General features: G+C 45.8%; 1 protein-coding gene across 2 annotated transcripts in view; it reads left to right on the top strand.

Annotated features, from left to right (window-relative positions):
• LOC126535269 (cytosol aminopeptidase-like) overlaps positions 1 to 16,761 on the top strand; it is a 67,996-nt gene that overhangs the window by 17,977 nt on the left and 33,258 nt on the right. For both annotated transcript variants that reach the window (XM_050182165.3, XM_055073052.2), the window contains exons 5-7: positions 1,533 to 1,601; positions 8,177 to 8,288; positions 14,898 to 15,041. In XM_050182165.3, the coding sequence (XP_050038122.2) occupies positions 1,533 to 1,601; positions 8,177 to 8,288; positions 14,898 to 15,041 (325 nt within the window). The remainder of the gene's footprint in view (positions 1 to 1,532; positions 1,602 to 8,176; positions 8,289 to 14,897; positions 15,042 to 16,761) is intronic.

The raw sequence follows: 16,761 nt of genomic DNA, 5'->3' as shown, positions 1-16,761 counted from the left end.
AAGCTTCTTGTGTTCGGTGTCATGTTTTTCATTGAAAGAATTCGCCGCTGTCAGCAGTGGCACACACTCCAGCACATTGCATAATGGCGGTTCCCGAAAGTCAGCGCCGCCTCGGCACAGCTATGTTAAGCGGTGAAGCATACGCGAAGTATTGCTGTGAAGCTTAACAAGTGTGAGAAGGGCAAATTGGAACACATTGGAACTCTTGGAACACAGTATGTATTCCTTCATCATACATGCGGGCTACTGCCATCTCCTATCACCTTCAGAGCTTTTTTGGATGTGCCTGTGGCGATTTAAGCCCTTAAGGGCAGTAAAAGAAATGCATTCATTTTTTTCGGACTGCCCGATTTTTCGGATGTTCACTGTACAACTGACCAAGAGGGGGCTTCAAGTGTTTCATGGGGTAAACGTGCAGCGGAAAGAGGATGAGAACAGAAAGGACCAACACATTGAGGAATGGATGGGAAAGAAAGTGTGCCGCCGTTTCTTTGAAGGAACTTGAGCTCAAGAAACAAAGTGTTGGCTGATGCCAAGATGGCAGGTGCCCCTCATCCTAACCAAAATAAGCTCTTTAAATCACTGAAATGCAACACTCAGGCATTTTGCACGGGCTGAAAGTATGTCAGGACAGTTGAGGTGGACTTTCCAGTAGCTGATAGAGAGTCTCACTTGTGACAAAGTTCGGGCCCCATACCAATGAGCTTCCTGTCAGTTGATAAAATTGGCTCATATTCGAAAATATTTGCTTCTGTATGCATCTTTTTTTATTTGAATATGTTCAAGTCGATTTGCAATAGGCTTTGCTGCTTTTTCAAAGATATTTTATTTGCTCTGCATTTTACTAACACCTCCCTTCTGTTTGTTTCCTTTTCGAATAGCATAAGCACTACTCTTCACTATTGAGACTGAATTAAGTTTTTTTTTTTTAACATGCTTTAGAGAGTGACAGCATCGGGCGACATGGTGTCAGCCTGTTTGGCTCAAAACAGAGTTCTGTGTCACTCAGTGAATCTTGCAAAGGCACTCAGTGAAAACCTGGAAAACTCAGGGTCGTTGGAAATGTCAGCTTAGTAGACATCCTGGCTTAGGCATCTGTTGTGCTGGTATGGAAACTGCGCTGAGCACACTCCATTCGGCATTATGTGTATGTGCACATATGCATGAGCAGCTACTCGCAACAGGAAAACTTAACCACAGGGAGCTTATGATGAAAGGAACATATTAACAACAAGCGGCAAAAAGGAGCTTGTGAGCTCTGAACATTGTAGTTCCTTCACAGATTTTGTGTGAAGAATAGAAAAAAATTCTAGATTTTTTTACTAAATAACGGCTTGCTGAAACAGTGAAGACTTTTTTTTTGTTCTCTCGGTACATTTGAAACATTTGTGTAACATGTACACTTTTTTCTGGTGCTGCAAAATCTGAGACGCTAATGATGTTTCGTGATGTCAGGCTGTTCTTGTTCAACAAGCATGCATTTTATCCCTGTGAATCAGTGTGTACAGCTGCCGCCTGTCTGGTTCTTGCAGCTGGTGTGCGAAGCCTGCGCGGCATCGGTGCCACGGCCATTGACGTGGACCCCTGTGCCAATGCCGAAGGTAAGAAACGGAGAGACAACTGGTTTTGAACAGTCTGAAGCAATGGAGAATTTCGCACTTATAATGCTAGAGAAATATCTCCCACTGGTTTCTCGGTGTGGCACCAGTACGGCGGTTAAATTTTCATGAGTATGATGGGCCAAGGTTCGAGCAGACCTTCAAACCTTTGAAAAGCCATGAACGTTAAGCCGCCATTTTCGAGGCCTTGAAAGGTTTTAGGTTCCACCGAGTGTTTAAAAACTCTAAGAGTTCTGATTTTGGCTGGGCTTAGGGGACTTTATTTTAATTATCTGACCATGAGGTTTATGCAAGCCACGAGTTAGAGCAATCCTGTTTGATTGGAATGTTTGTTTTAGGGAGCCATCCTGTTTGGGGTAGCTAGTGATTGTCCTAGTGTCACAGAAGATTGACGATTGTCCTTTGTGCATTCTTTCGATGTGTCGTCCTCAAACGCACCGTTATAGCCATGTTCTGTCCAGCCAGCAGCCAACTAGCCCATATAAGTCTTCTAATACTAACTAATGATAGTTTATGCAGAAAAGGCCTAGTGAGCATCTGTTTGCAGCAAAAAAATATAAGTGCTCATTGTTTGAACAGTATATTGTTTTCAAGCTGCCAGGCATCATGATACAATATTCCTTGAAAATTCTTTGTAAGGGCTTCGAAAGTGTTAGACAACCCTCTAATTCTTCCGACACAAAATGAATTGCTTAAATGGATTGCATAAATGGATTGCCTAACAAGCTTAAATCCCACACCCCCTTCTTTGCTCGATGCCTCCTCACCTCAACTTAGTAAAGAGGAGATGGCAGAATCCATTACGCAACGGGAGCTGGAGAGACCCTTGAAATGCATGGCTGGAAAATCAGCCACCGGACTGGATGGCATACTTCCCTTGCTGCTGAAGAAATGTGGCAAACAGGCACGGCAGGCGATTGGGGGTGAGCTCCACCACTGGAAAAGCTTGCGCCACCATCGGCGTGACGTGGCATGAGAGATCACGAGGACACAGCAGCCGTGTCGGCTGCTTCGGAAGTGGCAAAGCGAGCTGAAAACGAAAGTTTAAAGTCCCACTTGCGCTGCGGTTCTGATTAAGTGGTGAGGCTTTCCCGCCTTGGATGTCTGCTTGACAACATTTGAAAGGACTATAAGAGGTAGTGGCTGCCTTTGGAGGCGTGCAGCATGGTAGGCTACTGCTCGGTGCCGCAGTACCGGACGTATGCTACGGAGCCCGGTGTCAGCCTTATTCACATGTAGCCGCAGGACAAGAAGCTGCGTGAAGCTTGGCTCGCGAGACTTAGAACCGGCAGACAGCCACCGGCTACAACTCGATTGTGCAGCAAGCACAGACGCGAGGTAGATTGAGGTAGATTGCTAATCCGACGTCTGGGCTGCGATGTTCGGTAAGTAGCGCAAAGCGTACAATGAGACGCTTGCCCACACGCTGCCCGGCTAATGTCATGAAGTTTTCTTCTATGAACTTGTTGATGCTATATACTGGCAAGTTCACAGTAATGGAAAGTGAACCGTAAAAAGCGCATAAAAAGAGGCATGACATATGGTAGCGCTTGTGTAGCAGCAAACAATGAAATGTACTGGAATAAATGAACGAAGCAGCGGGTAATTGCTCGCTGAGAAGACCGATAAACACACAGTGCGAGGCAACTTGAGAAATAAGGGTATTTAAACGTCCAAGACCTTAGAAAAGAAAAAAGATTCAATCATCGCAGTGGGACATCCCAAGTCGCCCTGGTAGGTGTCGAAGTCCGTAGTTATAACGAAATCATTTTTTAACAGCTCTGACAGTTTCCACGCAACAATGGTTGCTTGTGTGCTGTCAAATGCTCATATGCTGCTGCCTGAAGCTCACGGCACGATGCGAAAACGCACTAGCAGCGAAAGGGAAACATTGTGCGCATACATGGGTGCAGGCGCGCAGTCGATCACCACGAACCCGTGCGATCGCCGCATTGAGGCCTCATTCTGTTATACTCTATTTAGTTATACAGACAGCCCACTATAAGGACATATTTCACATGGTTTGCTCACAGCGTTTGGCTACCTTTCACGCAAAATGCCGGTTTGGGAGACTCCATCGCGGCGACCGCACGCAGTGCCGTTCACTGCACGTATTCGGTAAAGAGATAGCATCTGTAAATGATTCTCTGCTTTTGTTTGCCCAAGATTATTATGTTGACAGTAAAAAACTTCCCTCATTTTGCGAGTACTTACAGAAATGTCCAGGAGGGATGCCGTGTGGTATTTTTATTCAGCACCGTAAGTGAAACCTGCGAGGAACGCGCTGCGTGATTTTTCATACTATGCAAGGGAGGCGCTTTCGACAGATGGCGACTCCGTAAGTCCTCGCCTTGAATACAGGATACATTTAATGCAATACTTCACAGTGGATCAATACCACAAAGCTGGAGGGATATCCAGGATCGGACTTGTACTGAAGAAGGGCGCAGATAAAAGCCTACCCGAGCGTTACAGGCCAATAACAGTGACATCAGCTCTATACAGGCTATTTGGTCACGTACTCCAAGCTCGGCTGCAACACTCGGCTGAGGAGGCTAACATTTTGGGAGAACTCCAGAATGGATTGAGGCCTGGTCGATGTCTGGAGGACAACATCTTCGTTGTTTATCAGTTAATAGAGATTGCTAGATTTGAGAGATAGTAATGGCCTTCCTGGATATTGCTCAGGCATACGACTCCATAGAACACAAAGTACCATGGATGAAGCTACAGGACCGAGTAATACCTGGGAGCATACTCCGCATACTGCAAGCTGTGTATACAGGCTGGAATGGGGTCGACACTCGAGCAATAGAGGTCCGGAGGGGGCCAAGACAGGGCTGCCCTATATCTCCCCTGCTTTTCATGCGGTTCATCTCTGAAATGGAGAGGCTGCTGGCAGAATGTAGCCGAGGATTTGACCTGTCTTACATGGAGGAAGGGACATACTTCAAACCTATTTTGTTAGCTCTGCTATGCGCAGATGACATTGTGGTACTAGCAGGTGGTGTCTTCTCACCTCCAAGCCATATTGGATGTCTGCTCGGAAGGGGGCACATCTCTCGGGCTACACTTTAATGCACAGGAGTCAGATGCAATGCGCTTTGGTGCAGATGAGAATTATGCATCTGCAGGTCTCCCTGCAGAACTCCATCTGCATGGAGACCCCGTTGAACGGGTCGACAGCTACAAGTACCTTGGAGTAAAGATAGCAGCCACCCAGAATTACCTGTTTAGATATGAAGAACTCTGAGCAAAAGCTGTCACCCACAGGGCATTCTTGGGAAGTCGGGCTTTATGGTCTTTCAACAAATTTGAGGCCATACATGCTCTCTGGAAGGCAGTGGCAGTGCCTGGGCTCACCTTCAGTAACTCTTGTCACCTGCCTATCATCGTGGACAAGACAAGTGCTTGAAACCAGGCAGCATGAAGTTGGCCGTGCAGCTATCGGCGCTCGCAGGTTCACACCTAACGAAGCCGTACAAGGCGAACTTGGTTCGTCCTCCTTTGAGGCCCGAGAGGCAGTGGCAAAATTAGCCTACGAGTGTCGACTTGCCACTTCGCCGGAAGGCAGATGGGCTCGAGAAGCCTTCAGATGTGTTCATCTGCAATGCCTCAACACCAAGTGGGTGGTGCGCATGAAAAGACTCACCGAACAATACCGAGTAGATCCGGTTAGGCTTTCAGCTCTGCTCCAGCCGACCCAGTGGCAGAAACTAAGGAAGCAGGTAGCCGAAGTCGAGCAAGGTCTCTGGCAAGATGCAGCACTACAAAAAACGGCAATGTCGATCTATTGTGCCCGAAAGATGACCATAAAGAAGGAGTCTATATTTTGACAGTTCCAGCAACCTGTTGTGTGAAGCCCAAGGCGGAGTTCTCCGAACATGGTCATCATCATCATCATCAGCCTGGTTACGCCCACTGCAGGGCAAATGCCTCTCCCATACTTCTCCAACTACCCCGGTCATGTACAAATTGTGGCCATGTCGTCCCTGCAAACTTCTTAATCTCATCCGCCCATTTAACTTTCTGCCGTCCCCTGCTACGCTTCCCTTCCCTTGGAATCCAGTCCGTAACCCTTAATGACCATCGGTTATCTTCCCTCCTCATTACGTGTCCTGCCTATGCCCATTTCTTTTTCTTGATTTCAACTAAGATGTCATTAACTTGCGTTTGTTCCCTCACCCAATCTGCTCTTTTCTTATCCCTTAACGTTACACCCACCATTCTTCTTTCCATAGCTCGTTGCGTCGTCCTCAATTTAAGTAGAACCCTTTTCGTAAGCCTCCAGGTTTCTGCCCCGTACGTGAGTACTGGTAAGACACAGCTGTTATATACTTTTCTCTTGAGGGATAATGGCAACCTGCTGTTCATGATCTGAGAATGCCTGCCAAACGCACCCCAGCCCATTCTTATTCTTCTGATTATTTCAGTCTCATGATCCGGATGTGTGGTCACTACCTGCCCTAAGTAGATGTCTTCCCTTACCACTTCCAGTGCCTCGCTACCTATCGTAAACTGCTGTTCTCTTCCGAGACTGTTAAACATATATCTATAATTTAGTTTTCTGCAGATTAATTTTTAGACCCACCCTTCTGCTTTGCCTCTCCAGGTCAGTGAGCATGCCTTGCAATTGGTCTCCTGAGTTACTAAGCAAGGCAATATCATCAGCGAATCTCAACTTACTAAGGTATTCTCCATTAACTCTTATCCCCAATTCTTCCCAATCCAGGTCTCTGAATACCTCCTGTAAACACGCTGTGAATAGCATTGGAGAGATCGTATCTCCCTGTTTGACGCCTTTCTTTATTTGGATTTTGTTGCTTTCTTTATGGAGGACTACGGTGGCTGTGGAGCCACTATAGATATCTTTCAGTATTTTTACATACAGCTCGTCTACACCCTGATTCCGTAATGCCTCCATGACTGCTGAGGTTTCGACTGAATAAAACGCTTTCTCGTAATCAATGAAAGCTATATATAAGGGTTGGTTATATTCTGCACATTTCTCTATCACTTGATTGATAGTGTGAATATGGTCTATTGTTGAGTAGCCTTTACGGAATCCTGCCTGGTCCTTTGCTTGGCAGAAGTCTAAGGTGTTCCTGATTCTATTTGCGATTACCTTAGTAAATAGTTTGTAGGCAACGGACAGTAAGCTGATTGGTCTATAATTTTTCAAGTCCTTGGCGTCCCCTTTCTTATGGATTAGGATTATGTTAGCGTTCTTCCAAGATTCCGGTACGCTCGAGGTCATGAGGCATTGCATATACAGGGTGGCCAGTTTCTCTAGAACAATCTGCCCACCATCCTTCAACAAATCTGCTGTTACCAGATGCTCCCCAGCTGCCTTCCCCCTTTGCATAGCTCCCAAGGCGTTCTTTACTTTTTCACATGGTCACTGCATTCCAAATTCACGGCAGGCCTTGATTCAACCTGCCCCCTGTGCGACAACTCCGAAGAAACGATAAGACATATTGTTCTGGAGTGTCCTAGGAGTCTGCCTCCAGTAGCAATGAACCTTGCTAGCCCCGGAGTCACCAGCCCCGACGGGATCATGGACGACAGCAAAGCGCTGGCAATGGCCATGAGCTTTCGCCCGAAGGGACGGGACCTGCAGTGGGATGCGTTAGAAGTGACTCAGAGGAGATTGGAATTTTGGTGGCACGCCAGGGGCGGTGAGCCTGTGAGTGAAGTGAACTGATGCGTATATGAACATAAGACCAGCCTTATGCACCCCCCCCCCCCCCGCCCCTTTTTTTGCATGTTATTGTTTTTTCTTCGCCATGCAATTGTGTCTTTTTTTCTTTGCCTGTTAGTTTTGTTTTTATGCACTCTTCTTTTTAACCCGATTCTTCTAATGAGTGCCAGTTCCGAACTCTTGTTGATCACCCAATACAAAGGGGAAGGCCGCATTGATCATCATCATCAAATGTACTACAAATTCTCGATGGTTAGTAAATGTGAATTTGGCTAAACCTTCATCATTCTTGGTTTCAAACAGTGCTTGCATGTTATTTTTTGTGGCATTGATTAGGTTCATTTAACTTCTGACTTCTATTGTTCAACTGTTCTCAAAACGTTACGGTATAAGGAAATATTGTTCAGTAGGTCAAAAATAATTATCCAAGTTGTGCGCTGCTGCTCAAATACCATTGAAGACCAGCTTTTTGGGGTACTGAGTGCTCGATTAACGATACAGCTTGTTTTTGCCCGGTCATTCGCAATGTGGGCATAGTACAGAACAACAAAATAAAAGTTTTGGATGCCTCATAGTGTGCCGTTTCAATTTCTGGACTCGCCATACACAGTGATGTGCTATCTCAGCCATTGTAATGTGTGGAAAGAAGGTTGCTTTTCCCTTGATGCATCGCCTGCCTTATCTTTACCACTGGGAGGCTGACCACATCGAAAACACTTGTTGCAAGTGTATGTACAGTTCTATTCTTTCAGTCACATGCATTTTACACTATTCTAACTTTCTAAAGTTGCAAGAACCCACAGTACTATAAGAACTGCTTCTTACGACTTCTTGCACTGCATTTCCTCTCTACCAGCTGCTGCGGAGGGCTGCACGCTGGCACTGCATGTGTTCGAGGAGCTCAAGAAGAAAGAATCACGCAAGCCCCCGGTGACGGTGTCGCTCCTCGGCAGCCAGGAGCTGGACAAGTAAGCAGTGCTCAGTTGCTCACCATTCATACCTGCTACAGACGGCTCGGTGGCTATGGCTGCTCAGCGCACACGAAGTTGTGGATATTGGTTCCCAACTTTGATGACTGCATTGTAATGGGAACTAAATACATGCAGAAGCAATCATGTGCTCTGGGGGCAGGTTGAAGGTGTCCAAAGTGAATTCAGAACCCTTCACTGTTGTGCGTCTCATAGCTCCTGCACTGTTACAGGGAATGGCATCCTGCTGCTGTCCTGAGCGTGGCATTTTGTTCTCATTTTGAGATGCAGAAATGCTTGTGTACTTTGGTGTGCATTATAAGGTAGCACACTAGGGCATCATAATTAGTTCAGAGCCTTCAGCTATGACACCTATCATAAGGCCACTGTTGCTTTTTGACATTAAACTTCGTGAATCAGTCAGCCGTGTGTGGCTTTGGGATGTCAAATCTAATCGATCAACTACAGTAAAACCTTATAGATAGAATCCCATTATGTAAGATTTCCCAGTTAGCAACATAAGCAATTGGGAGCACAAGAAATGGTCCAATACTACAGGCATTCCTTATCATATTTCACATGTTCCGGAAAAACAGGATCTTTCGGCACCAACGTTCAGCACAGCGCCAAACTGCGATCCTGTTATGAATTTTGTGGCCGCTAGATCCCACGTAAACAAAAAAAGGCTCAAGGTGCTTGCTATCAATATCGGTAGCCGCCCATTGTAGCAGCTTCCCCGCAATACTCCCTTGCCTTTCACATGTGAAAAGCCGGCACACACTGTTTTCTATTCTGGTACCAGCGAATCTCCTCGGAGATTCTCGCTTGCTGCATTCACAGCTATCATCGCCAACCGTATAGCGATAAGCGTCTTCACCTATCTGTTTCACAGCGTACGGGGCATAGTGCCATTGGAAGTGTACTGCATGCTTTTAATAGGCAATAACCCAAATGCATCGCCGTTTCCTGCTGCAGGTGGTGTGAAGTGAGTGTGATGTTTCACTCTTGTGGCATTGTCGGCATCGTATTGCTGAATTGCCCATCAGCTTGATTTCGTTTTGGTTTCCTGCCACCTGCCTAAAACACTGCGCAATAGGAAAACGACAATGTGTGCCTCAGGCTGCTCGGGCCCTACCTGCTCAACGTGAGCTGGTGTCTCATGCTGCAATGATTGGCTTCAAGTGGCCACGTCGAAACTTCCCGCTAAATTGCCCCACTCGTATAAGCTGCTGATCCAGGACAAATTTAAGCTTGCCAAAGCCGCAAAAACGATAATGCGTATCTCGGGCTGCTTGAGCCCCACCAGCTGAGCGCACGTCAACGTCTCTTGCTGCAACGTTTCGCGCAGTGCTCCGTATTACTGTATTTACTTGAATCTAGGCTGACTCCAATTTTAAGCTAACCCCCAAAAGCCCGAAGTGAGAAAAAAAGAAACTTTCCTCGAATGTAGGCCGAACAAAAGTGCGAGGACAGCATTCACAAAATGAAAACAGTATTTATTAAACATGAACATGCCGAGCTCATTCAACGTAGTCATCTTCCTTATCGTAGCCATCTCCTCATTGCCAGCACATGCAAAAGGCATCTCCCGTTGCCCCCTCTGATGACGTACATTTTTCTCATTGATGCCGAAGTACTGCCTGGCTTGAACGTTTGGCGATGCCTCTGTGGCTTGCACAACTTTTCTTTTGAAAGCGGCAGCATTGCGGCATCGCCTGTTTGCAGCGAGCCAACTTTCTTTCCTACGTAAATATTAAAAAAAAAAAAAACTTCCACTGAACTTCCTTAAACAGGTCCTGCTGTCTAATGAACTGTATTGCCATTTTTAGATGACTCACAACAATGTGCCATTTGCAGCTGAACATATGGCATAAGTGCCATTTTCATAAATTCGGGGCCATTTTAGCTTTCCTATGTGTTTGTTGCATGACAAGGTACCTTTAAAGTGGAACATTCTTTGCGAATACTACCAAGCTTTCTTGGCTGTGGCAGCACCGTACTGCTGCAGCCATGCCGCATAGCTCACACTCAAGAAACAGTTTCAATTATGTGCCCGGTGGTAAGCTCGAACCTTGGTCCCCCAGCGCAGCAGCCCAATGCTCTAATCATTAGGCCACAATTGCACGTACACAGTTGAACCTACGCATAGCGATACCGGTTTTAATATATCGGTTATAACAATGAAAAGCTGCTGCACCGTCAAATTTTGTATCTTTCTTTATGGAGAAATACCCGCTTACTGCATTGTCCCCATGCCGCTTTATCAGTTATAACGATAAAGTCTGGCTGCTGGGTGTCCGTGCCGAAAGGTAATGGAATGCGAAATTCTTGAAAATAAAAAAAAAATGTAATATGTGAGCCGCTGCACGATAACCCGCCTCCCCAGCTGCCACTACGCACTTCTCTCCTGAGAGATCCACGCCAGCCTCGCACATATCTCTCCCGTCGCCCTTCCACCCGTCCAAATGTGAATGGGCTGGGCCCATAGCTCTGCACCGTGCCACCCTCCGAAACATGAATGGACTGCGCTGCCAGCGCTACCAGTGCCGCTCCCAGATTGCTCGCTAGGCCCTCACAGATGGTTCATTATTCTACAGCCCTAATTCTGCGCAGTTCTGCTAACGAATTAAGTCGCCTGGGCTTCTATTTGTTCATTACATGGAAGTCGTGCCTGGCCATGTTGTTTCTCAGCTTCATTGACTCGCCACCAAAATGGAAGATGGCTGATCCACCCGTTGATATCGGCAATGCACGACATTGCCGGTGAAAAGAAAGTGCACTGCTACAGATTTGGAAACGAAGTGCTTCTAACTGATGAGGCGATCGTAGTGTACGTACTTGCATCGGATAGCGACAGTGACGGCCACAGCAGCAGCACTGACGCAGTAGGGCAGGCTGCCTCAACATTTCCCCACGGAAGGTCCTGTAGGTGATTCAGTCCCTCCAGGGCTTCTCTTATGCGATGGACCTTCTGCTTCACTACGTGAAGCACCTGGATGCCTTGGAGAAGGATGTCAGCAAGATTTGTGTAAAGCAAGCAAGGCTGACAGACATGCGGCTTTCTCGTGCAAGCCAGCGGGAAGTACGTGGCGAGATGCTTGTGGCGATCACGTTTCAGCGTTTCTTCTGAATTTCTAAAGCTGAAATGCTGCCGCGGCAACCTTCCTGCATTTTTTAAAAGGTGCCTTTTGGGGCCAGCGTAGTGATGCCTCGGTGGAGCTCGTATGTCACTTGCCGTCTGTGACCCCTCTTTGCAGTTATAGCAGTGCCATTCTTAAACGCCGACAGCCGCGGCTTAACGACAGGTGATTGGAGTGTGCAGCAAGCAGAGTTAAACAGTTAAACGAGTCAACACAGTCAGATTTAAGAAGGTGGTGGGGAGGAGAACTGGCCTCCCCGCCATTATAAATTTCTTGGAACAGCTGTGCCATCCCCCATTTAGATTTTATTTTTTCTTGCAACCTGGTTATAACAATTATTGGTTATAACAATGGAATTTTCGTGGCACTTGAACATTGTTATTACTATTGACTGTACTTCTATCATGCCAGCACCAGCTACAGTTGAGCCTCTAAATAACGAAATTGGCGAGGAATGCGAAAAAATTTGCTTTTGTGAGAATTTCATTGTTGCGAAATGAGACAGCACAGGTAGGTAATGCGTCGCAGAACGAAACTTTACTGTCAAAATTCCCTTGGCCTACTTTGCCAAGCTTTTCCGCATTGCCGACAGTACACAGTGCGTCGCGCACGTCGATCAGCAGTGGCAGCAATGCCATGGAGCAGTATTCTCGGTCAGTTGCTTTTGGAGATACAATCACTTGTGCAAGATTTTGCACGACTTGGCACCGGACACAGAGCAACAGCGCTCCACGCATGGAGCAGCATTTCTCCAGCGCATGCTGTCGCCTGAGGAGGCCGACGCATCTGGTGCCGAGCACTAAAGTGATCTTATCTCGTATACTCGAAGGCAGTCAATCAAGATTATGGCCCCTTCTCGCAAATCTATGTCCGATGCCGAATCCGCATGCGATGCCTGTCGGGTGGCACCAAAACCAGCGTTCTTGAATCAAGGAATACATATTCCTGGACGATCGCTCAATCACGGCCCGATCTGTGGCACTCTATGCTGCGACTGCCATCTCAAGCGCCATATTCCACATTGGCGGGACGTGGATTTCCTTGCTATTGCTGCATTTTTCTCACCGAAGTGCACATTACGCACTGTACTAGGTGAGCAACAACTGTCATCACATGTTGGTAGCAACATGCATGCCGCTCCGAACGTGCGATCATCAAACAAGATGGCGACCATGACGTGATTCCGGCGCACATGATCGCTCCCGGCACATGGTTGTTTTTGTAAACAAAAATGACGGTGCCCACGCTAGTTTAATGTGGTGGTATTTTATGCAATTTTAGTGCAAAGCAATCACATTTGAGCACATTTTGGAGCCTGCTAGCCTTGCGCGAGCAGGTAATATATGGGGTTACGTTCCGGCAAATTTCATTGATGCGGGATTATAGTACAGCGACATTTCCTTGTTGAGAGGTACAAAATCCATGGAATCCTATGGGCATTCACTGGGGATACGAAAATATTTCGTTGTTGTGGGGTTTCGTTATCGCAGGTTTCGACTGCAGATCTTTGAGATGATCACCGCGTGTGTAACATTTCGTAGCACGGGTGCGCGAAAGTACATACACGCAAGCCTATTTCCTTTACGCCCATGAGGCAGGAAAGAAACACGAAGATTTATAACATTTGATACCTGCCTCATGAAAGGTTCGCTCACACACATTCCAAGATATCCATTGGATCAGCATAACTTTTATTCAAATATTTATCTTTAAGACTGCCAATATCAGATGATGAATTGACAGCGAACATGTAAACTTCAGACCTGCCCGAAGTCGGTCTTCTTGATTCAATAATAAAGAAAAAATAAAATGATGGCCATTATTAGGGGTGCACATCAAAGTACAATTTCTCTATATTACCCCCAAAATGTTTCTCCACTCATGAAATTAGGCATAATTGAAGGATATTATTGCACACCATGTCTGACCGTGTGTTGTGATATTTTAATGGAACTGAGGCAGGCAAATATTTTTTTGTGGGAGATTGCACTTCGGAAATATTTTTGGAATGAAATTCACTAAATGTTGTAGTTAGGTAGCCACAACTTCTATGGAAATTGGAGGCAGTCGACTTCATGGCTGGTGCATTTGGCTTGAAACAACACTTTCGCACTGATATTTAAAAATATCAAGGCATATATATTGCATCTGGGATTCACATTTGGGTTCTTAACTGTAAAACTATGCTCACTCATTGCTGATTTTTTTGAAGAGGCCATTTTGCACAATTTCAATTGATATTTTTGCATGATGAGTGGTTCTTGTCTACAGTCATTGTACTATTAGAATTTTATCATGGCATGATTATGCACACCATAGAGCTCGACTGTAACGGTGGTCAAAATTTCTGACACCCTGAAAGGTTTCACTAATCTCATTAGATGACACCTGCTCACAGGGCGTTGCAAGTGATAATCTATCCACATAATCCTAAACAGATTTGCCCGCAGAAGTTTCAGAATATAGAAACAAAAACTTGGCATTTGGGGTCTTGGTGCCCGGCAAAGTTACGTAGGCCAAAAGCAGATGTTTTCGACAGGAGGGGACGTGGGATGCATTCACTGTATCCTAAGTGCTACCAAAACAGATACTTCTGCTATTGGAGTAACCACTAGAGTCGCTGATTGTGTTTACTGACTTAGTGAGTAACCCCACTGAGTAGCCATTGGGGTTAGGCGTGTGTGCTCACCATTCAAGTTGACATCATCCGACAAAGGCCAATTTCAGGATTGAAATAATAAATGCTTGGATGAATAGAAATGTATGGGTGCCAGCCAGGTCTTTTGGTTGGAATCGAAATAATCGAAAAATGAAGTCAAATTAACTTAGATTTTGCCTGCTGCCAGTGTAACCTGAAAATTTTCTCCCAAATTTTGTTTCTCTGGATTTTCACATTTTTTGGGGACATTGTGAGAAAAATTATGCTGAAAGAGTGGAATCTGTCTTCTGATACTTTTTTTTGTAGTCATGGAATTTTTATTGCAAATGTCATCGAAAGCGTGAAAACATCAGGGAAATTAAAAAAGTTGAATTTGCTAAACACCCTGGTAGTGCAAAATTGCACTGATATTATTATTCCTTGAATGGTCGTACTTTATGCTTTCTCGTTCAGTCTACGGTAGTCCAGTGTAGTGCATACATGGCATGTAAGAGGTCTTTGTCTAAAATGTCACATCTCATGCCCTGTTAGGGTCACATTATACACAAAGCAATGATGGGCAAAATTCCTGTTGCCTTCTCTGTGTTGGGCACGGCATATGTTAAAGCTTGATCGATGGTGCATGGTGACGGCGCACAGTTTTGTGGTGCGAAGTTAAGCAAGAAACTGACTCTTATTTTTGGTGAACAACGAAGCACTAGGTTGAATAAATTGTGCAAGTGGATGACTTGTGTGAGTAGCGACAAACTAAGCTAGCTTTGCAAGGTCATGGATTGATGTGAACTGTGTGTGGTTTTCTATGTGTGCCAGGTGGACCCGAGGAGTGGAAAAGTCGTCTGCGCAGAACCTGGCGAGGCGCCTGTCCGAGATGCCCGCAAACTTGATGACACCCACACGCTTTGCCAAGGAAGCTGCCGAGGCTCTGGAAAAGAAGGGAGTCAAGGTCATCGCCAGGTTCGTATCTTTGCTTGTGCATCTGTTCCTGCCATGTGACGATCGCAGCAGATGAAAAAAACTTTGAATTTTGGGCCAGTTGGTGTTGCAGTGCAAACGAAACTGTTATGTGATGTGGGAGTGCAAACGAAGAGGATTAATCACAAGATGAGCATGCCGAGGAGTTGTCTATCGGTCTGTACTTTTAGACACCAAAAGCTATACTTGTAATTCACTTGTGGCTTAAAGAATGTACGTACCACATTTACTCAAATATACGTAGATGAACACAAATGTTGGTCTACCCTTAAACAGTCGACTTTTGTTAATTCAACCCTTACAGGACTGACAAAATTGGATGACTAATCAGGCGGGCCGAAACAAATAAGAGACAGAAAAGAATGGTAAAATACAAAACTGATTCATTTTGGCAGTATTTGGCCCCGATTCTAACACGTCCTCGAGCTGAATGTGCACCCGTTTTTTATGGTTTCAAAGTACAGTTGACCCTTGTTTCTACTAACCCCATATTAACAAACTTTTCAGATTAACAACCTTTTTAGGAATCCCCTGCTGACCTCTTATAGTTTCAGTATAAAAATATTTCAGTACTCAAGTGAAATCTCAAGATAACCAACTTCAGGAGACCATGGTAAATTGTTTGTTATTCTGAAAGATTGTTGTAGTGAAAGCCCCAAAATTAACCATTCCACTCATCAACCTATAAGTTCATAAGTTGTCACCATATGTGCTGTCCACGAAAACATCGCTGTTGGCTGTCGGCACCCACTGTTGCACCCACATACCCACAGTACCAAAAAGCACTGCCTTTGATATACGTGGTTGTTGCTCAAAGGAAAGCATTGTTGGGATGCGTGTTTGGACGCCACCTATACGTATAGTGGAACTCGGCAGCATGCAGCCAGTCCAGACAAGAGAGCATAACGGAGACCAGCGTTGCAGGAGGTTGTGCATTTTGCGATTGCATTTTAGAGCGCAGACCTTGTTCCAGCGTCAAGGATCGATGGCGCTTCTCTCCTGCCTCCTTTTCACCTGCTTACCCCGTCCTGTTGGCACTGATCCGTGCTCCCTCAAGGGCTGCAGAAGATAGTGCTAACTTTTCCTTTCTCAATACGAACCACTTCTTTCTCGGTGATTGAAAGGCGTGTTTATAGTCCCACGTTTTCGGTCTGCGTCGCTTGCGGCCAGTCGCACTATGCCGCTTGTGCTGTGCCTGCCTTTCGGCAGGCACAGCACAAGCGCTATACTTCGATGGCACAATTTGCTATACTTCGATGGCGCACCATTGGCTGCTTCCTTCGGAGCATTTGCAGAACGATCCCCAACCCACGTACTGCTTTGAACAGCTGTCTGCAACCATCGGCGAAGCGGCAAGAGCACCTTTTTTCTCTGCACCATGCATTGCAGGTGGGCGCAATCGGTGCAACGAACGCGCAGATGGAGCAAGAGCCATCTCGACATTGCGCACGTTGGACTGCATTGGCCGCTTCCGGTTACGTTGGCTGCGCCAGTGCATCGAACTATAGACGTTCTTATTCTCACCAATGTGACGTAGCGTGTGTGTACTCTCGCTACGTTGGGCCGTATATGTACCTTAACCATGCGATTTTTTCTGACTTTCATTATTCGAATTTTGTATAATCGGAATTTTCGTGTCATCCCCACGGAATTCGAATTAACGAGCTTTTACTGTATCGAGATTTCACTGTACAAAACATAC

Source organism: Dermacentor andersoni, chromosome 7, assembly GCF_023375885.2.
Source record: "Dermacentor andersoni chromosome 7, qqDerAnde1_hic_scaffold, whole genome shotgun sequence".
Taxonomy (NCBI): domain Eukaryota; kingdom Metazoa; phylum Arthropoda; class Arachnida; order Ixodida; family Ixodidae; genus Dermacentor; species Dermacentor andersoni.
Note: the sequence above shows the minus strand (reverse complement) of the source record. Positions and strands in the feature narration are given on the sequence as shown.